This window comes from Pseudochaenichthys georgianus, chromosome 4 (assembly GCF_902827115.2).
Source record: "Pseudochaenichthys georgianus chromosome 4, fPseGeo1.2, whole genome shotgun sequence".
Taxonomy (NCBI): Eukaryota; Metazoa; Chordata; class Actinopteri; order Perciformes; family Channichthyidae; genus Pseudochaenichthys; species Pseudochaenichthys georgianus.
Genome location: NC_047506.1, coordinates 40,369,955 through 40,395,171, shown reverse-complemented (window position 1 = coordinate 40,395,171; position 25,217 = coordinate 40,369,955). Strand labels below are relative to the sequence as shown.

At 43.7% G+C, this 25,217-nt stretch overlaps 1 protein-coding gene across 9 annotated transcripts in view; it reads left to right on the top strand.

Moving 5' to 3' along the window:
• mcf2l2 (MCF.2 cell line derived transforming sequence-like 2) overlaps positions 1-25,217 on the top strand; it is a 175,616-nt gene that overhangs the window by 104,869 nt on the left and 45,530 nt on the right. For all 9 annotated transcript variants that reach the window (XM_034080623.2, XM_034080615.2, XM_034080622.2 and 6 more), the window contains exons 17-23: positions 2,613-2,728; positions 13,909-13,978; positions 14,805-14,897; positions 15,104-15,196; positions 19,063-19,185; positions 23,354-23,434; positions 24,143-24,283. In XM_034080623.2, coding sequence (XP_033936514.1) covers positions 2,613-2,728; positions 13,909-13,978; positions 14,805-14,897; positions 15,104-15,196; positions 19,063-19,185; positions 23,354-23,434; positions 24,143-24,283 — 717 coding nt within the window. The remainder of the gene's footprint in view (positions 1-2,612; positions 2,729-13,908; positions 13,979-14,804; positions 14,898-15,103; positions 15,197-19,062; positions 19,186-23,353; positions 23,435-24,142; positions 24,284-25,217) is intronic.

Sequence of the window (25,217 nt, the reverse complement as noted above, 5' to 3'; positions counted from 1 at the left end):
AACACTTTTCAACCTAATCAATGACATAGCAGTGTTTATCAGGGAGTCATATCAGAGCGTCAATCTGTGGGAGAAACAAGCCCAAGAAAAGATGCCGTCGACTCATCCTGTAGACTCATCTGGTCCTATCTCTATCGTGTTGTCATAGAAAGGGGAGGCAGGGCACTATAGGGTCCCCCCCCCTTAAATTAACTAGAAGTCATCATTTAAGGGGTTATTTTTAAAACTTTTCTTCTGGGGGGTGGGCATACCCCCCCAGACATTACATTACATTGCATTTAGCTGAGGATTTTATCCAAAGCGACTTACAATAAGTGCGTTCCACCAGGAAGACACAACCTTGAAGAAAACAGAATCATAAAGTACATCAGGTTTCATAGAGCCAAACATTTCAAGTGCTACTCAACTGGCTTTAGATAAGCCAGTCCTTTAGTATATAAGTGCTTTGTTAACAATTCTATCGCTCGAAGTGGAGTCGAAAGAGATGAATTTTCAGTCTGGAAGATGTGTAAGCTTTCTGCTGTCCTGATTTCAATGGGGAGCTCATTCCACCATTTTGGAGCCAGGATAGCAAACCCACGTGTTTTTGCTGATGGGAACTTGGGACGGCCTACCTGCCTGTCAGCCTTCCATCTGTGCACAAACTTATCTTGTGCCCTCATTGGTCATGTGCGCGTTCGTGTGTGGTGGAGGAGTGGCTCTGTGAGGAAGTCTGAAGTTGGTGCATCATGGCATGTGGCTCATTAAAAAATAAGTACAGCTATTGTCTCCCTCTTGTATAACTGGTCGGCCCCACCTGCAGCAGGTAATGCAGGGTTGCCAACTCTCACGCATCTAGCGTATGACACACGCTTTCACTCTCAATCTCACGCTCTCACGCTGCCCAAACTATTCTCAAGCCAAAAACAAGATGAACCGGTGATCGTCTTTTGTTGGTTATTTACAATGTTGAGTTGACAGCTGCTCAAGTTGTTGATCCGCTCCCTCCCCGCCTCCACCACCATCAGACCCCCCTATTAGTGCTCGGTCACTGTTCGCTTTGTGAGAGGGTTTGAAGGTCTAATTTCTAATGATTGATAGTTACACATACTTGTTGTATGTATTAGTTTAGTTTGCCCCTGGTACGTAAAAAGGATAATAATAGCGTTTTGTTTAATTATACTGAGTTATTCTTCTTGTCAATAACCGCTACTATTTGTTTGTTTTATGGATTTGGGCCGGCTGGGTCTAAATGCCAGGGCCGATTTGCTGTCCCAGTCCAGCCCTGGTTGTTGCTGTTGAGTTGTTGTTGGTATTGCATTTGAATTGTAGTATCATCATAGAGCAAGCCAGGAAGAAAGATAGGTCGTTCTGGCTCGGAGTCGGGAAACACTTCGAAATGTGGAGAAGTTGTGAACAAAAAGACAATTATAAGTAATATAAAAAAAGTTCAATATTTTAAGGAATAGATAGCCCAGTGGGTAGAGCCGGCGGCCCGAATGTGGCGATGTCCTCCGCGCAGCTGGTTCAAAGCCCGGAATGGATGTATTTTAATCATTGCTTTTCAACTTTAATAACTGATAAAAGGCCGTCACCTCTCAAAAAATGTCCCAGCACTCTAGTTTCTTCTCAATAACCCAATACACACAATTATCAATCTTTAATTGCAAATAGAACATGATATTCAGTCTTAGTGTGTGTGTGGATCGAATATTTTTCAAGGCAAAGATACGTTAAACCCACTGCAGCCTTGCACTTCGCCAGGAGAGGCGAATAACTGAAGCTTCGAGAAATGAACCTATTTCCGACACAATTGTCCAAGTGGTTCGACGCTTCATGCAAAGCTTCATTTTGCCATCACTACCGCAGGCTGGATTTGTTAGAACGGGGTACAAAAATACTGGACTCAAATGCAACGACTCACTTTTTAATGAGAAAAATAAAACAAAGTTTAAACAAAAGATCATTCTTGCGAGGACAAAACAAAACTCTTGATTTCAAACAAAAACTCTCCTCTCTGGTAACACGCTGGGTCTCTGGACATGTGAAGCACACTGAAACAAGACGAACTGGCACAAGACAAAGGGAGACAATGATTATTTAAACATGAGGGAAGTGGGAACAGGTGGAAACAATCAGGGGCGGGGCAGACGCTGACGATGGCGGGAAAACACACAAAGGGAGGAAGTAACAGGGCCTGAAAAGAGGTAAGTACAAAATAAAACAGGCAATGGGAAAACGAGACATGACATGAAACATGGGGACTTGACTAGAGATGACAGACATAAAATAGACAGACAAGATGTGAAGTAACATGAAAACCTGACTACATAGAAACCTGACTAGACTTGGAATGACATAAGTACCTGGCTAAACATGAAATGACAGACATAAAACAAACACAATTGACGAGACACCATAGGATTCAGCAGGACGCATTGATTCTGATTGTACAGTATATTGATTACATAAAAAAGAGCATGGTGTTAATGTATACCTCATTACTCTTATTGTAGGTGTCCATTTGTAAAGTTTGACACTGTAAATGGTCATTAGAAGACATGTTTTGCTATCTTGCAGGGTCATTTATGTCTTCTTCTTCCTCCCTGTCTCATCACTCTTCCCTGCTGCAGGGTTATTTTGCAGAGCTGGATAACTCCGAGCTCAGCCACCTAATCCCCCCCACCCTGGAGAACAAAAGGGATGTGCTGTTTGGCAACCTGCCAGCCATATACGAGTTTCACAACAGGTAGGTGGGATGCATTGTGCACATTGGCCTGTCCCATGCTCCTTTCTAGCCTGGAAACACTGATTTGGAACAAGGCTGACCACAGGGTGAAAGAGTATGTAGGAAACTGAGAGACCACTCCATAATAGACCAGGGACCGAACCATGTCACATGAGTCAGGAACATTATTAATGTTCCACACAGTTATAGAAATCTCTTATAGATAACAAATCAACTTGTGAAACACTCTTAGTAGTCCTTTTTATATCAATGCATTCATTATTTGTAATAATTTAATTTGGATCTGGTTCAGAGACTGAGTAATTATTTTTGTATGCACTTTACATACATTTTAATGAATTTAATTATTCTTCAAATAAGTATTCTAAATAAAGGGAGAGAAAAACAATGTACCCATGCAGCTGTACATTAGCATCCTTCAAGCTCTATTGTTGGTCTTCACCAGCTCCTGGGAAAAAACCGATAGTCAGTGGCGGCCGGCCCATAGGGGCACTAGGGGCGCCGCCCACCCACTTCCCACATGTTTGATTGTCATTACAAATTAAAAATAATATATCTTTTTTTTTTTAATGAACAAGGTAAATATTATATAATTTGTATCAGTAAAATGTATAATCTACAATAAAATCTCGGTAAAAATTGTTTTACGATATCTAAAGTTACTGATAAGTCACATGTTTCCTGCCTGGCCGCAGCGTGTATCATTACCCTCTCTCGTCCGGGCGGTAGAAAGGAGCCCTCAGCCAGAGCAGCAGCAGCCAACAAGCTGACTGTTGCTATCTGTAAACCATGCCGCCGAAACATAATTTCAGCCAATCAGCGTCGTCAGAGCTGATGCTCAAAGGGCGCCGTGTCAACGCCCTGGCCTGTGTGTCTGTTGCGGCTTTCACACCAGCGCTTTTCCCTTTCTAGCTCCGAGCTAGAGCTTTTCTGGTTCAGCTCCGGTTTCCCTTTTCTGCTCCCGCTCTGTTCACACCGCCCAGAGCCTGACTGGTGCTGCCGCTGCTGCGTCATGACGTCACCGTTTACATCGCTGATTTTCTCCCCAACGGCGTTACGGCGCTCAGAACAACAACAACTGGGGTTACGTAATGTAACCCAGCTTCTATGAGTATAGGCGCAGCCCTCTAAGGCTATCGCTATTGGGTAATCCCCACAGCACGTGTGCAGCACTGACAGATTTATTCCACGCCCACCTATGACGTGGGCCCCACCTCCAGGCTCACTTCCGTATAAATAGGAAGTAAGCCCTACAATCCACTCCAACAGCTTTTCTTCAGCTATTCGCGGAACCAGTGGGGCCCGAACCTTAGAGGGCTGCGCCTATACTCATAGAAGCTGGGTTACATTACGTAACCCCAGTCCTATATCTGGTTCCGTCCGTTACCAGAAGCACAAAACACACCTACTCAGTTAATAACCCATGTCCATTTCGCCGTGCGTAAATGGAGCATCACGTTCCCAGGGAATATAGCATTAAAAAATGACTATTTCTCCATCAGGGAACGAAGGTAGGCTTACTCGGGCTACCTGTCGTTTATAAAAAGTAGAGATCGAGTTTCACTTGTTAAAAACGATCAAGAGAGGGGAACAAAAGGCCGCTCTCTAAGTGCCGACAGGCCGGAGAGAGGGCATGCAATTGAAAACCCCGACATTACTCCTGGCAGGCTATCCAGTACTGAGTGTGTCAGAGAGGAGTGGGAGACATCCCTCAAATAAAAATGAATAAAAGAACAGGGTGAAGACCAAGATGCAGCAGTGCAAATGTCTTCCACTGTCATTCCTCCGTGCCACGTCGCAGAAGTTGATATTCCTCTGGTGCTGTGCGCTTTAATGTTTTCCGGGGGATCCAACCCAGAGGAGACATACGCCTGTGACACCGCCTCACCCAGCCCGTGTACAGGCGCTGTGCAGACAGAGGCTGCCCTAATGAGCGCTCTCTGTAATGCACAAACAGGCGCTAGGATTTTCGTAAAGCAGCCGTGCGTGCAACATAGCATGCCAGCGCGTGCACGGGACAGAGGAGATGAGATGTGGCTTCCTCCTCTGATGTGTGAGGAGGAGGAAAGAAGCCCTCCAAGGTTATCACTCTCGATCTAAACGAGCTTGTGATCACCTTTGGCTGTAAAACCGGGTTAGGGCGCAACACCGCTGAGCTGCCATCTCCTTGGATCTGGAGACCTGACGGAGCCACAGAGAGAGCAGACACATCACTCACCCTTTAGCTGATGTCAGAGCCAGGAGCAGAGCTACTTTGGCTGACCAGAACTTCAGGGGGACCTGATCCAAAGGTTCAAATGGAGCTTTACTCAGTGCGCGTAACACTAAAGCCAAAACCCATTGAGGCGCCAAAGCGCGTGACCCATGTCTGAGTCTCTGTGCTCCCCGTAGAAAACGTTTTGTCAGAGGGTGACTACACACCGTGCTGACACCAATCTACGTGGCAAGATGAAATGGCAGCAGCATATGTTTTTACCGTGCTATAAGCCAATTCCTGTCCAGCAACAGCTGGAGGAACGACAGCACGAGGCAGGGGGGCCAACGGGGTCCAGGCTTTTCCCTACACACCACACGGAACATTGTCCATTTGGCTTTGTAGGATGTGTGTTCAGCAGCTGCGCTGATCGAACACCTCCCTGGCGATTTATGTAGGCCGCCGCTGCTTTGTTGTCTGTTCGAATCAACACATGTTGATTGTACAGCAACGGGACGAAGTGCTGGAGCACTTTCCATATAGTAATTATCCCCTATAACTGTCCCCCCACTGCCTGCGACATGCACGTTCCTCAGCCTGCGAGAGATGCGTCTGTGAACACTGTGGTGTGTGACGTCACTCTGCTCAGGGGCACCCCCACTGACGTGGAGATTTTTCCAGTGGGTTCAATCCAAACCCACGGAAGGAGGAATGTACACCATGTGTCTCCTCTGACGCACGGGGTCGATACACAGTGTCACGCCCTGGCTCAAGGACGGACAAAGGAAGGAGACCACACATGATTCATCCAATTGAAGTGCATTTATTTAAAGAAACTAAATTAACTATGAAGTCAGTTAATCAGTAATGTGTGTAGTGTGAACATGCATCAGTATATAACGAAAGAACCAACAAACCAACCAACCAACCAACCAACCAAGGTCCAGTAGAGCCTAGCAACCCAAGAGGAGAGAAAGACTGACTGCTCAGGCACCCATACTTGTAGCTGAGCAGTCAACCCAAATCAGGTGTCAGCAATCTCTCCTGATTTGGGGAGTGGCTAACCAGGGACCTGAGTCTAAGGCCTAGGGGCCGTCACACCTCCCCCCTTAAGAATGAGGTAGCACCTCAGATCCTGAAACAAAACAAGAATATTAGACACAACATTTTCTTCCAATTCATAAATCTGAGTAACACGTCTCAGAGCACACACAAACTGCATTATAAGCCTATCAAAACTGATACTAGGCAAAGAAGGAACTATGACAAAAAAGTACCTGAGGTGACTACTGAAATTTGCACAAAACCCGCAATCATTACAGCCTAACCCCAGGAAAAGCAACTACTGCTGCTTAGTGGACGAAACAGGGAATGCCTGTACGGCCAACACTTCAACAAGAATGGGACGAAGCTCCCCTTGCCTGCCCCATCTTACCCAAAGAGGTTACTGTAGCTCTCTTTCACATACTTCCGTGTGTTACAAATGTTGCACTCTGACCTTCTAGCCCAATTGACATTGCCACATGTTTTGCACTTCCAATCATTTACACTGAAGAGACCCCTGCTCCTCCCAGCCAGAGTTTTCCAACTATCTGTTCCTCCAGCTTTCATCATTTGTGCCCTCATGGGGTTCTTCCTGCCACATCTGTAACAACTGCTTCTTCTAGCAAAGTTCATCATTCCACACTTATCAGTACAAAACCAGTCCTCGCCTCTAACATGAAAACTCTTTCCTGCAATGTTTATTTTGTTACCCCTGAATGGCTTTGCATGATCTGGCCAAACACGACCACCTGCCAGGTCATTTCCCAAAATGATGTCCACTCCAGTCACGGGCAACTCTGGACGAACACCAACCTCCACTTCTCTCTGGACCCAATCACAGGACAGAAACAGTTTATGCTCAGGCACAGAAATGGATTGCAGAACAATCCCTCGAACTGGAACACAGCGCCCCGTGTCTGAATCTGGAGAAAAAGGCAAAATGGCCTCCCTCACCAAAGTATTCAAAGCGCCTGAGTCCCTCAAAATCCTGACTTGAACTTTCTTGTCACTCCCAACTAGTTACGAAACCGTCAGACATAAACGAAGCATAACCCGACTCAACCTCTGAGATATCAATTGCCTTACCCTGCATTTGCAATGGAGCCAAGACTTCTGTTTCACCAACTCTGGGATTATGAACAGTTGTAGCCAAACCAACTGACTTCACATGACAATGGTTGCTTTTCCCCTCGAGCAAAGGACATTCTTTTTTCCAATGACCCTGTTGATGGCAATAATTACACACATTTGCATTGCTTGTGCCATTAGGGTGCTGTGCAAACTTTGGGGACAAAGATCCTGCTCTCTGAGATTCATTCCTTTCATAACGCTCACCAAAGATGCGCCTGTGCGTCAACACATACTCATCAGCCAGTACTGCTGCCTCCCTAGGACATGTGACTTTATGTTCATTAATATAGGTTGCAACGTTCTCAGGGACCGACTGTTTCAACTGCTCCAGAATGATTAAATCACATAACTGATCCAATGTTTTTACACCAGAAGCAGAGTACCAGCGCTTGAAATGCAAGATCAAATCCCGTGTAAATTCCACATGTGTTTTGTTACCACTCTTTCGCCAGTCTCTAAAACGTTGGCGGTACGCTTCAGGCACCAACTCATAAGCCTTCAAAACAGACGATTTCACCGTATCATAATCTTTACAGGCATCAGAAGATAAAGCGGAGTAGGCTTCTTGTGCTTTACCTTTAAACACACACTGCAACATTAAAGTTCTGTCCTCATCAGGCCAGCCCCTTGAATCAGCAACACGCTCAAACAGACACAAAAAGTGTCTATATCCTTTCATTAAACTTTGGCAACAACAGTAAATTACTTGCAACATCAAAGCGTGAACTTACAAGTTCCTCATTCAATGCCGATGCAGACATTTTACCTGCCCTAATCAAAGCCAATGTTTGCAGTTCCAAATCCAGTTTCATTTCTTCTAACCTCAAAATCAACAATTCTTTCTGTTGTTCAAATGTCAAGCCAGACACATAATTAGTGACCACGCTCTGACCTCCCCTGTCCATCAGTACCGCACAGTCTAGCAAATGAGCCTTTATAACACTTTTCAGGTTTTCCTTTGTTTGCTTGGAATCAAAATCAACAGAGTAATAATGAGCAATCTTCACCAACTGCTGCTTTGTACATTGCTCCAACAACTCAGCCGAGGGACACTGAACAAAATCTTCCACAATGTTAGCCATATCAAACCACAAAAATCTAGCAACCTAGATAACCACATTGAGGTAACATACACGGAACCTTTACACTATGCAACTAGTGGCAACAACAACTGGTGACTCCCCATGCTCAACTAACTCATTAGAGTATGTCCCTTATCTGACTAAACTCGTACCTAGTCTTCGTACAGATACTTGTGGCGGGTATTTATTCACTGAAACCCAGTGGCACTGGAAAGCAACTGTATACACAGCGACCCCACAAGAAACCATGGACGTGATCCCGAGACAACTGCTCTAGCCACTTTCTCTGTCACACTAAACCCAACCCCCGACAACAGACTCTCCATTAGAACCTGCTGCTTGGCCTCACAGAGGAGAACACCAGTCACATGCCACACCAAACATTTAGCATATTTACCTCAAAGAAAACTGGCCCAAACTAGATTATAATAAAGCTCTCCAAAACAACTACATCCATGTGTGATACTCCAACCTAAATTAGTACAGAAAATTCTTACCGACAAAATGTATGTCAACATTTGACTTTTGACTTTAGACGAGCCCCCATGTCACGCCCTGGCTCAAGGACGGACAAAGGAAGGAGACCACACATGATTCATCCAATTGAAGTGCATTTATTTAAAGAAACTAAATTAACTATGAAGTCAGTTAATCAGTAATGTGTGTAGTGTGAACATGCATCAGTATATAACGAAAGAACCAACAAACCAACCAACCAACCAACCAACCAACCAACCAACCAAGGTCCAGTAGAGCCTAGCAACCCAAGAGGAGAGAAAGACTGACTGCTCAGGCACCCATACTTGTAGCTGAGCAGTCAACCCAAATCAGGTGTCAGCAATCTCTCCTGATTTGGGGAGTGGCTAACCAGGGACCTGAGTCTAAGGCCTAGGGGCCGTCACAACAGGCAAATAAACCACCTCTGGAGTCTCCTCACTGTGAAGGAGACCTCCCGTTTTGCCAGTACTGTGGTACCTCTGGACAGGGCTGGACTGGGACAGCAAATCGGCCCTGGCATTTAGACCCAGCCGGCCGAAATCCATAAAACAAACAAATAGTAGCGGTTATTGACAAGAAGAATAACTCAGTATAATTAAAAAAAACGCTATTATTATCCTTTTTACGTACCAGGGGCAAACTAAACTAATACATACAACAAGTATGTGTAACTATCAATCATTAGAAATTAGACCTTCAAACCCTCTCACAAAGCGAACAGTGACCGAGCACTAATAGGGGGGTCTGATGGTGGTGGAGGCGGGGAGGGAGCGGATCAACAACTTGAGCAGCTGTCAACTCAACATTGTAAATAACCAACAAAAGACGATCACCGGTTCATCTTGTTTTTGGCTTGAGAATAGTTTGGGCAGCGTGAGAGCGTGAGATTGAGAGTGAAAGCGTGTGTCATACGCTAGATGCGTGAGAGTTGGCAACCCTGCATTACCTGCTGCAGGTGGGGCACCAGTTATACAAGAGGGAGACAATAGCTGTACTTATTTTTTAATGAGCCCCCATTTAGCTATCGCTGTTGTTGTCCAGGCGTCTCCCCGGCAAACTTTCAAGCGTGGTCTGCCGCAAGCGAGCGGCAGGAGCGGGGCTGTCAGCATCAGCTGTTGGCTTGCTGTTTAAAACATATTTTTTTGTATCCATATCTCTCGCTAGAATCTCCCACCATCCAACTAACAACAACAACAACGTCAAGCCTTTGGGCTCTGAAACTACGGGGCGGGCCGAGAACAATTCGTTAATCGCACGTTAAAATAATTAGTGTCATTAAAAAAAAATTGCGTTATTAACGTGTTAACTTGACAGCCCTGATATATTTATATTTGCTACTTACTGTCTAGTTTGACAGTTTGATCGGTTTCACATCCCAGGGTTCTGATTGGTTTAATCCCCATGGTCCTTCTTAGATTTATGCAGACAGTTTATTGAATAATCTCATCCTTCATTGAAAGGAATATTGAACTCCACAGCTAGCATGTCGGAACATTTGAACTGTAGAGCACTGGTTTGTTTTGTACCTCCTTAACTTGTAGCTTCAGAGTGTAATTGATGTAACCTTAGCCACTGTGCTCTCGCTCCAAGGACAAACAAAAGTGCCTGTGAGATATTTATTCAAAGCAACTGTCAACAAACTACGGTGGCCCTGAAGTGCAAGACACCACAGCATTTCAGAAAACACCACAGCATTTCACATTGGAAGTGTTCCTTTAGGGAGAACACTTCTTGTTTGTGATTGGACAGAGCCAGCCAGAGAAGCACTGCTGTGATTGGTTGTTTTTGCTGCCAGTCAAGAAATGACGCTTCGTGATTGGTCAACACCCGACAGCAAAATATGTCCCAACATATCAGCCGTTAGCACACACTCAGAGCTCACAGCTCTTCATATCTGTTCAGAAACTTGACACAAGTTAAACATGTACAAACCACAGACTGTCTATGTCATGGCGAATACAGTCGCTGCTTTATTTATGTCTGTATGACGTTGTTGTGAGTGTGGACGGAGCAGCTACAGGTAGTGATGGCAAAATGAAGCTTTGAATGAAGCGTTGAACCACTTGGACAATTGTGTCGGAAATAGGTTCATTTCTCGAAGCTTCAGTTACAGCGACCTCTCCTGGCGAAGTGCAAGGCTGCATTGGGTTTAACGTATCTTTGCCTTGAAAAATATTCGATGCACACACACACACACACACACACACACACACACACACACACACACACACACACACACACACACACACACACACACACACACACACACACACACACACACACACACACACACACACACACACACACACACACACACACACTAAGACTGAATATCATGTTCTATTTGCACTTAAAGATTGATAATTGTGTGTATTGGGTTATTGAGAAGAGACTAGAGAGTGCTGGAAAAAAATTTGGGAGGAGAGGGCCTTTTATCAGTTATTAAAGTTGAAAAGCAATGATTAAAATACATCCATTCCGGGCTTTGAACCAGCTGCGCGGAGGACATCGCCGCATTCGGGCCGCCGGCTCTACCCACTGGGCTATCTATTCCTTGAAATATTGAACTGTTTTTATATTACTTATAATTGTCTTTTTGTTCACAACTTCTCCACATTTCGAAGTGTTTCCCAACTCCGAGCCAGAACGACCTATCTTTCTTCCTGGCTTGCTCTATAATGATACTACAATTAAAATGCAATACCAACAACAACTCAACAGCAACAACGCAAACTACGACAACCCACACATTGCGCATTGTTTAGAGCGGTCATAAAGTGTTAAAGGGCTCAAATTTGAAACTGTTTCAACCTATCACCTGTCAGAATCGAGACGAGGCAGTGCATTGAATCGCGTGAATGGAATGAAGCAGTCATTCCGGAAATGAAGCAGTTGCTGCTTCGGACGTCACATGTCACGTGATTTGAAGCAGTTGCTGCTTCGGACGTCACATGTCACGTGATTTGAAGCAAGCTTCGAAGCACTGCTTCTATGGAATAGGAAGTCCAGGGTTGAAGCTCCGTTCGAAGCTTCAGTGTCAAACTGCCATCACTAGCAACAGGTTAGTGTAGCCTGATGGATCCGATTCCATTCAGAAAACACGCATTTTAAAAGCTTTTCGCCTGCCGTCTTATCTGCAAACTTGTCAAAGCGTTAATTCATGGTTTTTACTAACCGTTATCAGTATGTAGTTACTTCGGCATCACTTTGAAACGTGTATTACAATTAAATCATGGTCAAATATGTTCATTTTGTTGTAGTTGGTATCTCCCATAGGATTTACATGGAGATACTTCCCGCCCCCTCTCCAGCGCCTCTTGTTTGAATGACAGGAGCAAACACAGCTGACAGCCGCGGTGAAACTCGAGCGATTAGAGCGATGCGAATATTGGGTGGTCTACCATAGTATTTACATGGAGATAAGCCCCTTAAAAACCATGAATTAATAAAGCATTAATTCTGTGTTTACTTCTGTCATTCAAACAAGACGCTGGAGAGGGGGTGGGGCGTATCTCCATGTAAATCCTATCGGAATTCTTTCACACACACATACGGCCGAGTGCGACACCGTACTTCCGGTATCCGCCATTTCACGCGAGGTGCAAGCAGAATATCATAGTCTATTGCCTTAATCAATATCTAGTCAACTCTAAAATACCACATATATGCAATGGCATGATACTATTATTGTGACAAGTGGGGTATTCACCTGGTGTTTCCAGAAATTAGACGTAGATGCAGCCAAAATCGACGAAGGCCACTTTCAAGGTTCGTTTTTCCATACATCTGCAGGCAGTCAGTAAGGGCAATCCGACAACCCACACAGCTCTAGTTTACGCTGGTAACGACCTAGAGCACACCCCTCCAGTCCAGAGATGTCATCCGAAGACATGCAGCGATTTCTTCGGTCGTTAATTCAGAAAAAAAACCTAGTGCGCTCTGCCTGGCTACGTTAGCTAGCTGTTTATATTAGCACCTCCAGGATATTAGCACCTCCTGGAAAATGGCGTATTTATATATATATGGCGCACGTTGCATTGTGGGTAGCTCGTGACGTCACTGTGTGTGAAAGAATAGGATCGATCAGGCTAACTAACCTGTAGCTGCTCCGTCCACACTCACAACAACGTCATACAGACATAAATAAAGTAGCGACTGTATTCGAAATGACAGACAGTCTGTGTTTTGTATATGTTTAACTTTTGTCCAGTTTCTGAACAGATATGAGGAGCTGTGAGCTCTGAGTGTGTGCTAACAGCTAACGGCTGATGTGTTGGGCCAATCACGCAGTGTCATTTCTTGACTGGCAGCAAAAACAACCAATCACAGCAGTGCTCCTATGGCTGGCTCTGTCCAATCACAAACAGGAAGTGTTCTCCCTAAGGAATACCCTTTCCGTCCAATGTGAAATGCTGTGGCGTTTTGTGAAAAGCTGCGGCGTTTTGTAAAATGTCTTTCACTTCAGGGCCACCGTAACAAGCAGAACAATTCAGAAACATCACAGGCATGCCAAGCAGATTGCAGACTCCCCGAAGGCCTGAACCAAAGAGCTGTTCCTACTTTCCTTCCATCCTTATCTCTTTCCCCTCACTTTATGCTTTCACTTCCTTGCCCTCTCTCTTGCTTCCTGTTTTCCTCTCTACTTGTTAGCTCTTTTTCTCATCTCTCTGTACAGTTACTGATGAAAGTGAGGTGGGGCAGAGATGTTGGACAGATTTGTTCCACTTCTTCAAAATCCTTGGTTTGGATTTGTATAAACTAAGGGGCCAAGACTCAAATTAGTGTAGGCCTTAAATGGGTATTCCAGCAATGTATGGTCCAAAAAGTTGCGAGACTTTATACTGGTAGATTAAAAGAGAATGGGAAAAGCTGCTCACATCTTTCAAATGCTTGGTCTACAGGTCTGAACCGAGATACATTGATCACATCATGAGGATAATTTGCTCAGACTTGAAGCTCATCCTGTTCTGCTCAGGATTAGTAAACTGCTGTTCATGTGTACAATTGAGAGTCCTCTCTTTCATTTCCAAACAATGGGTCCAATTTGACACATCAATATTGTGTTCGATAATAACAAGAGTTGAGTTATTGGCCAACTTACCCAAGGAGATCTAAATTATTGACTGTCTCGTGCTACAATAAACTGCTCACTTGCATTGATAATGTGATTTCCAGCTCTAAGAAAATGAACAGTGTGAGTTGTGTTCTCATTGTTCATTCACTTCCTGCAGGACATTTCTCAGGGAGCTGGAGAACTGTGCGGAGAAACCAGAGCTGGTGGGGACGTGTTTTCTGAAAAGGGTGAGTCGCTTAAAAAACAGTGGACAGTTCATTTACCCAAGCATTTGGGTTGAGTGTTTACGTGTTGTTCATTCAACAATAATGAAAATGTCTCCTGTATAAACAAAGTAAACCTATTATGAGGACCTACATTCGGTGGTGTACTACTTCGGTAATGTTATTTGCAATTGAAATGTGTGAATTTGCTACTATTTCTGAAGTAAAATCATTGCAGGTTTAAAATGGAGCAGCATTCTACGAACCGAAATAGGGTCTCAGAGATGGGTTTTATAGCTTCTGTGTGTGTTATTCAGAGGGGATGCCTTTAAAGTACATGCTTTTAGATACATGCAGGACCAGGCAGGATCATCGGGCTGGGTCCAAATAACTTAGGAATAGGATCTTGTTGTTTTTCTAACCCTAACCCTAAGACCTTACTTTGCATCCTAATACTCACAGAATCAGTTTATTTGTTTTGACAGTACGTATAAGCATGTCATTTAAAAAAATGAGAAGATTGTTGGCTCTCCATTGGATCAGGTCAGATAGATTGTAGGGCTTTCTCATTCCTTCTGAAAGAGTTTTGAGTTGACTGTTGAATTGACAAAAACCATATCAAGGCATTAGTTCGACATACAAAGAGTACAAACGTATTCTGTAGGAAGCAGGGTTTGTGTATACTGTTTGTCTCATGACTTTGGACTCTTTTAATCAAGGGTACAGAATGAGGACACTAGGTGTACCATCCAGCGATGTGCAGAATTACTGACAGACCTCATATTCAAACAGCTGAAATTGACCAAAAAAAGACAAGTTTTAATGTGAAGGCATGTCTTTGTGTTTTCAGAAAGAAGAGCTTCAGGTGTATGAGAAGTACTGCCAGAATAAACCCCGCTCTGAAGTCATCTGGAGACAGTGTGGAGACAGCCTCTTCTTTCAGGTATGAAGTACTCTTTAGGATGTCAGACTGCAATATTTGTTCCATACACCAGGATAACACTGGTCAACCTGACTCTAGCATTTCAATCTCTTCCCATCTTGCGACAGGTGTGTTTTGACATGAACTTATTGTAGCTTTAACACTAGGTTAAGTAGGTCTATCCTGTGTCTTTCCTGATGGAGAATGTTGGGTGTTTGTGACAACAGGAATGCCAGAAGAAGCTGGACCACAAACTCTCTCTGGATGCCTACCTGCTGAAGCCTGTCCAGAGGATCACCAAATACCAACTCATGCTCAAGGTAACATCTTGCAGTCACGGAAAAGGTGGACCCAAATGCAGAAAGAAAGATAGAATATAAACTACCTTTGTTTAAAGGTTTCGTCCAGACAAGGCAAGGTAAAATAGAACTTCCAGACGAATAAAACTACAACGGAAAAACCAGGACTTAAAACAGAAGAAATGAGAGGAGGAAGTACAGGTGTACCGAAGGTCAGATGTTTGCAGGGCTGATGGGGAATAGGTAGAACTCATAAGGCTAGGACAGACCGGGGGAAAAGGTGGGAAAACAAACAAAGACAGGAAGTAAAAACGGACTTGACAAACGTTGAGGAGAAAGGCTCCTAAAAGTTTCTCATTGCACATTAATGAACACTTAAAACAATAGATATTTCAAGCGTAAATATGCTGGATTTAGCTTTGAGCTACTTTCCATCCGCAGTCCCTCACATAAAACATTTAAGAAAATCACATTTATAAACATAGCAAAAACAAATACATGGTGTGCAAAAAGTGCAAAAGAGCAAGAGCAGCAAGTATTTATCACATGGCAATACAATATAGCAGCAATGACATATAAAGTGCAAGAGAAGATACAAGAGATACATAAAGTGCAAGAGGAGATACCCCTGTATTAAAGTGCATTTAGCGGTGATTGCACATCTGTTTGTTTCTCAACCATTCTTTGAGTTGACCTTTAAAACTATTGAGAGTGGGACGATCCCGTATCTCAGTTGGGAGGCTATTCCACAAAGAGCTGCCTTTAATGGAAAGTACATTTTGTCCAAAAGTGGTCCGTCTACGGTGGACTTCAGTCTCCTCTGGTTTCTGACCTAGTACAGCGTGTCTTTTTTGTGGATGAATTCCCCTAAGGGAGGGGGGGCCAGTCCATGTAAACATTTATAAATAAACCACATACTTTTAAAAGACTTAAAATTGTCAAAACTCAAGAAATTGTGTTTTTCAAGGATGGTACAGTGGTGGTATTAATATGGCTTTCTGTCAAACACCTTGATAGCTCTCTTATACAGCTGTTCTATTGGTACCTGTTCTATTGGTACCCCCGCACACGCTGTGTCCGAGCGGCCCTCCACCTTGATGATGCCTGCCATAGCGGCTACTGGGGCCTTTGTCTTGAATGGCTGCTGCCATGTCGCCTCCACACACCGCCATATATCAGGCAGTTGGGGCGAAACGAAGGTCGGTTGCGCTGGATGCACCGGGCCGTAAAACCCCTGTCTCAGGCGGCTTATAGGCCTCGGTGGCAGCGGTGGTGGGAGCGGTAGGCCTACGCGCTCCGCTGCCAGGGTCATCACCGCTGGGAAATCCAAACGTGCAGACCTGAGAGTCGGACCTCCTGACACCGAGGCGTCCTCGTCCTCCTCCTCCGGAATCGGGGTTGTCTGGCCCCACGTAAGGGAGAATCGGAACGGCAATACCTCCTCTCCTGACTCGCCCATCTCGACGACGTCGAGATCCGAATCCTCCACCTCCTCCTGCGGAGCCTCTGCTGACAGGAAATGCTGCCCACGATGCTCACGCATGAGCCGAGGAAGCATCTGGCAGGCTGAGCATGCCGGCGTCGGGCCCATACCGCTCACAGCGTGGTTAGGCCCCATACACAAAAAACAGCAGGGGTGTGGATCCGCTCCCACGATCAGGTTTGGACACTTCGGGCAGGTCCTGTGGTCAAGAACTGACTCCATTACTCTTCATTTTTCGTCTTTCTAAGCTCCGTGAAAACACTTCCGCTTAATGAAGAGAAAAGGATGATAGTCAGGAGGCGAGGCCTCCTTTTATACGGTGTGATGCGCGCGCATTCAGGTAGGCCCGCCCAGGGCCGGCTACGTCTATAGAAGTCTCAGTGGGAGAATGCTTGCGGGGTAAGAGAGTACCCATAGAGTCCAGTAGAGGGCGGAGCCTGTGAGAGATATAACAAAAAGTGTATCTCGAGCCGGTTTCTCAAACTTACCTACCCCACCTTTCATGTACATTGAAAAAAGTAACGGTCCAAGAATGGAACCTTGTGGAACCCCAACAGGGTTGATACGGTAGGGGAATTTGGCACCGTTGACCAAAACACACTGTTTTCTGTTCGATAAGTAAGACTTAAACCAATGTATAGAAACTGCCGAAAAATTGAAATAAGTCAGCTTTGTAAGGAGCACTTGGTGGTCAACGGTGTCAAATGACTTCCTTAGATCAAGGAAGACAGCACCTACATAAGGGCTTGTGTCCAACATACATTCAACCTTTTCCACAAAGACACAGTTAGCTGTCTCAGTGGAGTGGTGAGCACAAAAACCAAACTGGTTTATAAATCACTCTGATTGGCTGTTCAGCATAGCGAATCAGTGCATGAGAAGCGAAACGGAAGTGAAGAAGGCATTTTCCAGTACCGCACTAAACATGTTTTCGATTATAAGTCATTATGTGAAACAGTCTGTGAAACAGTCTATGATGGACGAGAGTGAAAATGGAACACACGCTATTTGTTGTTTGTATATATCACGCAGTCTGTCTTCCGGTTGCCTCTTTTGAATGAAGAATACACACTACCGCCACTTGCTGGTAAGGAGAGTTATTGCCATTCACGCATGCACAGTGCGTACTTGCTACTTGGCCGTCGGCTGAAGTCTTTGCGGTGTGTTCCAGTGCGACTTTTTGGCCAAGACGCAGGAGACGTGAGGCGACACAACAATCGGGTCCGTCGGGACGTGTTCTTTTCATTATATTTGTCGTCAGAAGTATCCTTAGATGTATACTTCCTACATCCAGGACATGGTTAAACTGTACACCCCAGTGCGTGCACTACGCTCTGCATCAGCCAAACGACTCGCTGCACCCTCGCTGCGAGGGGGACCCAAGTTCCCATCAGCAAAAACACGTGGGTTTGCTATCCTGGCTCCAAAATGGTGGAATGAGCTCCCATTGACATCAGGACAGCAGAATTAGCCTGCACATCTTCCGGCGCAGACTGAAAACTCATCTCTTTCGACTCCACCTCGAGCGATAGAATTACTAACAAAGAACTGCTAACAGAGCACTTATATACTAATAAAGGACTGGCTTACCTAAAGCCAGTTGAGTAGCACTTGAAATGTTTGGCTGGTTGTATGTACTTATATGATTCTGTTTTCTTCAAGGTTGTGTCTTCCTGGTCGAATGTACTTATTGTAAGTCGCTTTGGATAAAAGCGTCAGCTAAATGCAATGCAATGTAATGTAATGTAATGTATACTATTCAACTATTTTCAATAGATAAGCTGATCAAGCATGATCTGTTTAATCAAATCAATTACAATGTCTTCTAAAACTTTAAAATCGACTCAAAATCATTCAAAATCGGCCACCAGGAGTTCAAATATGGCCTCTTTCTGGTTCAAATTGCCATTTTGGATCCTGAAAATGTCAGTAATGTATTTGGCATCCCCAAAAAGCCCAGAAACTATTCTAATATAGTGAAATCAGCCAAGCTGTTTTTGACCTATTTTCCATAAGGCATTTATACTAATTATTGCTAGTTAAATCACAGTATACAATATACATAGTATACAATTTTAACATCAAACAAAAACGTCCGACATTCCTGGGTTCACAATGTTGGCAAGTGGACTATTAAGGGAGTGGTATTAATGAAATTAAATGGAATTATCTATACAATTTGTTATAATTCTCATTTACTTTTATTACATTGAAACACTTTGGAACACATACATAAAGTCACTCCTCATACACGACCTTACTGACCCAAACCGTAATGTTCAGTAATGTTCTCCCTTTGGGACTTCTCTTTTGTATTGTAGTGTTTTATTCTGTGTTTCCTTCCTTTTACCCTGCCTTATTCGATCTTTCTACCACCCCCCCCTTCTTCCTTCCCCTCTTACAGGAGATGTTGAAATGCAATAAAGGCGAGGGGACGGCTGAGCTGGAGGAGGCTCTGACCACCATGCTGGACATCATCAAGTCTGTCAACGACTCCATGCACCAGATAGCCATCACTGGTTTCGAGGTCAGTTTGTAGAATGTATTCAGCATCATGTACACAAATGTGTTAAGTAAACAAGGTCTTAACTTAACTCAACTGTTATTACGATAACTAAAACTTGAATGAAACCACTATGGAAATTCCATCCATCCATCTTCTCCCGTTTATCCGTGGTCGGATCGAGGGGGTAGCAGTTCCAGCAGAGAGCCCCAAACTTTCTTTTCCCTGGCGACATCAACCAGCTCTGACTGGGGGATCCCAAGGTGCTCCCAGGCCAGCGAAGAGATATAATCCCTCCACCTGGTCCTAGGTCTACCCCTTGGTCTCTTCCCAGCTGGACGTGCCTGGAACACCTCCCTAGGGAGGCGCCCAGGTGGCATCCTAACTAGGTGCCCGAACCACCTCAACTGGCTTCTTTCGACGCGAAGGAGGAGCGGTTCAACTCCGAGTCCCTCCCGGATGACCGAACTTCTCACCTTATCTCTAAGGGAGACACCAGCCACCCTGCGGAGAAAACCCATCTCGGCCGCTTGTATCCACGATCTCGTTCTTTCGGTCATGACCCATCCTTCATGACCATAGGTGAGGGTAGGAATGAAAATGGCCCGGTAGACAGAGAGCCTTGCCTTCTGGCTCAGCTCCCTTTTCGTCACAACGGTGCGGTAAAGCGACTGCAGTACCGCTCCCGCTGCTCCGATTCTCCGGCCCATCTCACGCTTCATTGTTCCCTCACTCGAGAACAAGACCCCGAGATACTTGAACTCCTTCACTTGGGGTAAGGACTCATTCCCTACTTGGAGCGGACAGTCCATCGGTTTCCTGCTGAGAACCATGGCCTCAGATTTGGAGGTGCTGATCCTCATCCCAGCCGCTTCACACTCGGTTGCGAACCGATCCAGTGAGTGCTGAAGGTCGCAGACCGATGAAGCCATCAGAACCACATCATCTGCAAAAAGCAGTGGTGCAATCCTTAGTCCACCGAACTGCAGACCCCCCCCCCCCACGACTACGCCTCGAAATCCGATCCATGTATATTACAAACAGGATTGGTGACAAAGCGCAGCCCTGGCGGAGGCCAACCCTCACCGGAAATGGGTCCGACTTACTGCAGAGGACCCGGACACAGCTCTCGCTTTGGGAGTACAGAGATTGGATGGCCCTGAGTAGAGACCCCCTCACCCCATACTCCCGCAGCACCTCCCACAGTAACTCCCTGGGAACTCGGTCATACGCCTTCTCCAAGTCTACAAAACACATGTAGACCGGATAAGCGTACTCCCAGGCCCCCCCCAGGATCCTTGCGAGAGTAAAAAGCTGATCCGTCGTTCCACGACCAGGACGGAATCCGCATTGTTCCTCCTCAATCTGAGGTTCGACAATCGGCCTGACCCTCCTTTCTATGGAAATTGAGGATTTTAATGAATTCCTCTTAAATCATGACATACATGCACAGCATGGCACACACATTGACATTTAGAATAGTGTTCCTGGTCCTAATAGAAGCTATTAAACAGCACCAGGTTAGCAGTGTGGGGGTCGGAGGCTTATTTGCTCAAGAGCACCTCGGCAGGGCCCAGAAGGCAAACTGTTACCTCTCAGTCAATACTCCGTTTTTGGTACCAGCGTCCCTCCGGTTCCCAAGCTAATTCCCTGAAGGCTGAGCTACTGAAAAATCCCTTTGGAATGTTTACTGAATACATCATATCATCATAACCTTGCCTTAAATAACCTCAAGTAAAAAAAATGTGCTTGTAAAATGTCAATCCGTTTACACAGACTGCTAAGAAGGATGTTATTTGAGGATTTAGTCATGCATGTTATTTGTTCTGAAATGATGTCACCACTAAAGAACACATGGTCCAGATGTATTGAGTACAAGCTTTCATTGTACATAAGAAAAACAAAATTAGTTGAATGTTACGATACAGCATTGTTGGCTTGAGTGATTCATCCTTTTTTCTGCAGAATGTTCACTCGTCTGTCATTTTTTTTGATTGTGTGAAAAATCTTAGGGAGCTACATAGAAAACTGTTTTTAACAATGCTAATAAACTGTGGTTCCTGGTAGCCTTTGAATCCTTTGCAAAAGTCTGTCCATGCAGCTTAATATCCAGATCAGATAATCTATTAACCAAACATTCTCTGGGGTGACTTGCCATTCTTAAAAGGTTGTGTTGACAAAACCACACTTTATAAGTACATCATTGAAAGCCGAGGAGTGTAGTTGAGGAAGTTGTTACAAACATTTCTGAGAATTCATTTCAGTCCCTGGGGGATTTCAGCCTGTGTGTTTAGCCTCTTGACTAGACTTGCCTTTTATGTATAGTGGAATTGTGATGACTATCATGGTATGGATCTGCTTTGCTACACAGAGATACACATTTTGTGGCAGATTATTTGTGGCACTTGGCTTAAAGAACTGATTCGGTTTTACTTGATCTCCAAAAAGGACATTCAGAGTGCAGTTAGTTCATTTAAAGGGGCCTGTTATGCTCTTTGGGATTTTCCCTTTCCTGTGTTGAGTTATCGTTGTAAATGTAAATGTAATAGATGCATGTAAATGATCTGCAACGGCTAAAATCTCTATCCCACAAACTCCCCCCTGCCTGAAAAGCCTACACTGGACTCCTTTGTTGATTTCTGTTGCATAGTGACATCACTTTTTAACACGTGGGCCTCTATTGGCTAGCGCTCCAAGACATTGTACTTGATATGCTATGAGGAGGGACTTTTCCAACACATCCCTAAGCAGTTGACCAATCACAACAGAGCCGGCCAACTAACCAATCAGAGCAGACTGGGCTCTAGTTTCAGACAGAGGGTGAAAAGAGGCAGTATGAGAAAAATAAGGAGCCTTTTGAACATTGAAGCATGGAGACATGTCACAGTAGAGACACTAAATGCTGATATGCATTCTCAAAATTAGCATAACAGGATCCCTCTAAGGACATATTGATAACAATCTACTCTGGGGATCAGTGTTGGGTGTAACGTGTTACAAAAGTAACGGAGTTACAGTAATGCATTACTTTTTGCTCTAACGCAGTAATATAACGCATTACTAATGAAATGTGGGTAATATAATACCCGTTACAATTCTTAGTAACGCAGTTACAACACATTTTAACCTGAAATGAAGGGGTGTTTTGTTCTTTTAAGAATTCACTAACATTGCGAAAAAAGGTCGCTGCACATTATCCTGCTTATTACGGGCCAGATACTAAACAAACTAACGACTCGACTCCCACTATTAATTGAAATTATTATCGTATTTCTTCCGCTAAGAAAAATAAAACTCTGTTCCGCACCAACGGCTGGAACTGCAACAACACATTTACGGCAGCACTGTCCAAGTCTGTTCACAGTTTCTGATCCACTAACAAGTAACAAGTCCTTAAACTCTGCAGAGCCCATACCGTGTTAGTGTTTACTTCCTCTCTGCCTTCTTCTGGTGATTTATCTGACGTCCAGCGCTCCTTCTTTTAGCCTCTTTTCCTTTCTCTTTCTTGATCCTCCTTAGCAACGGGCATAGTCCTTGACAGCGGTCTGTACTACTGTATTAACAACGTGTCACGTGTTCTGAATTTACAATCAGAATTGAGTATTCAACTAAGCCGTGTAATAAAAGTTGTCAGTAGCCTTAAGGGCCTACACAGTTGTTATGCTATACCACATTGCCCTTCACTGCATGTATAATGAGCTGCACTAAACTACATTTAGCATTTCAAATACCTAGCCATTCTTTTGCGGTTATTTTAGTGAAAGTAACTCAAAAGTAATATAAAAGTAGTTTTACTCATTACATTTCAGAGACAATAATATTGTAATGTAACTTATTACTTAATAAAGACAGTAATAAGTAATATGTACTGTATTACATTTTGGAAGTAACTTGCCCAACACTACTGGGGATACGTCTCTGATGCTGTTCCAAAGTCTACTTTTCAGATGGAATCATGTTGAAGAATTGTCCCTATAAGTCTGAAGACGATGTGAGCATGAACAACACATGTATCAGTGTCAATAGTTGTACTGGGAAAACAAATCTAGGCTCTGTTTATATTGTGTCTTAGGTGTCTGCGGGCATGTTCCATTTTGTGTGTGTGTATTTGTGTGTGTGTTTATAGGTGAACGTGTTGTCCTCTTTATTTCCCTCCTAAAGTCTAAGTGTATGTGTGTGTTAATGCCCACAGGGAAACCTGAGTGAACTGGGAAAGCTGCTGATGCAGGGATCCTTCAACGTGTGGACCGACCACAAGAGAGGCCACAGCAAGGTACAGCACTGCAGTATTCCCACCACATTACCAGAAGTCCTTAATACCAACATTAGGAGGACATGCCTTTCATTTGAACTCAAGTCAAACAGAACACCTCTAGAAAAAGAGCCATTATTTAAACAGAGCCAGCCCGATGTGATGGGAAGAAATTACAACTATGCGTTACAATTGTGTGCTCTAAAACTCGAGTCACAAGAGCAAATAAAACCTAGCATTTGATAGGTGATATTTTGAAATATGTTGATGAATAGAACGGAACATACAAATGTATATTAATTTACGGAATATATCTGCATTTTTTTCTTCTGAGATTGTATATTCATGATGTATTGCGCTTACTGTAAGTCACTTTGTATTTAGCTAAATGTAATGTTATGAAGGGAACACATTTTCGTTTAACAGGTGAGTGTATCCCCATATCTCTGTCAAGGTGCAGTTGGTGATGAATTTAAACAAATATTATTTTTGCAGTTACATGCTATACAGTAAGTGTTTCTTCACTAAACATAATAGAGCCTAAGATTTTTTAATGATGGGAAAAGAAAAAAAATGTAAATATCTTGAAAGTTTAGAGGTAACATTACCAAGATGACTTTATGTAATAGGCCTAAGTTGTTATAAAGTAACACTTCAACATGAATAAGGGAACAATGGAATGATTGGGGGAAATGCACACAGATACAATGACCCGTTTCCTGATTCCAGGTAAAGGACTTGGCCCGGTTTAAGCCGATGCAGAGGCATCTGTTCCTGTATGACAAGATGATGCTATTCTGTAAGAAACGAGAAGAGACGACAGACGGACACGACAAGACGCCGTCCTACAGCTTCAAACACTCTCTCAAGGTCAGATACACGTTGTGTGTTAGGCAGAGTGATACTGAAGGACTGAAACAGCTACGGCTAATGCAAAACAATGCAAAAACAAAGGGAGAGAACGTCAATAGTACATATACATATAAAACTAAGTGTTTATAACACATTCAAGTGTTTTAAGAGTAGATACATTCAAAATAATTAATAAACAAAACTGTTATTTCGACCACCTGGTGAGTTTTGCTCTCAACCAACTCTTAACTAGCAAAACTCACTGAGCTAAACCTGATAGTAAAATGTATTAGTTAGTTCAAATATTTTTGAATGTTGTGCAGTATGAAGTGGCATGACAAGAAATAAGTAAAGTGAAGTACAGGTACCTCTGTAAAACAACACATTTTGCAATGTATTAAACAGATTGTTGGTCGCTTTACAATATAAAGCGGCCAACAATCTGTTTAAACAAACCCTCAGAACACCATATTCTTTGGTATATTGTAATCCAAGAACATTTTAAATGTTCATTGTTGCAGTGTTATGTGCCAATTTATATATATGTTGATTGATCAGATTTTAAAGATGTGAATACAGAAATGTTTTCTTAGCCATTAGAGGGCAGACAAACTCTACATCAGCCCAAGTATTCACTTATAAAGTTAGTATGGCTAATTTAGCAGTAATTACTGCGTATTTACAAATGTCAACGGTGACGGAGCAACATTTTCATGCTATTTGATTCAGGATTTTTTTTTTAAATGACTGCTAATGTCGGTCTTTAAATAAGTAAAGACAACTACTAAACCATGTTAGCTTCATGATAATCCTAAATGTGTTTTAAGTATGGATGATTCTCAGAGCAGTTTCCAACATCTTTCACATGGCACGTAAACAGACATTGTTCTTTACCAGCGGTGGCTTGCTGACATTTCTCTATAAGAACCCCAAGGGGGAGTGAAGCTGTCAT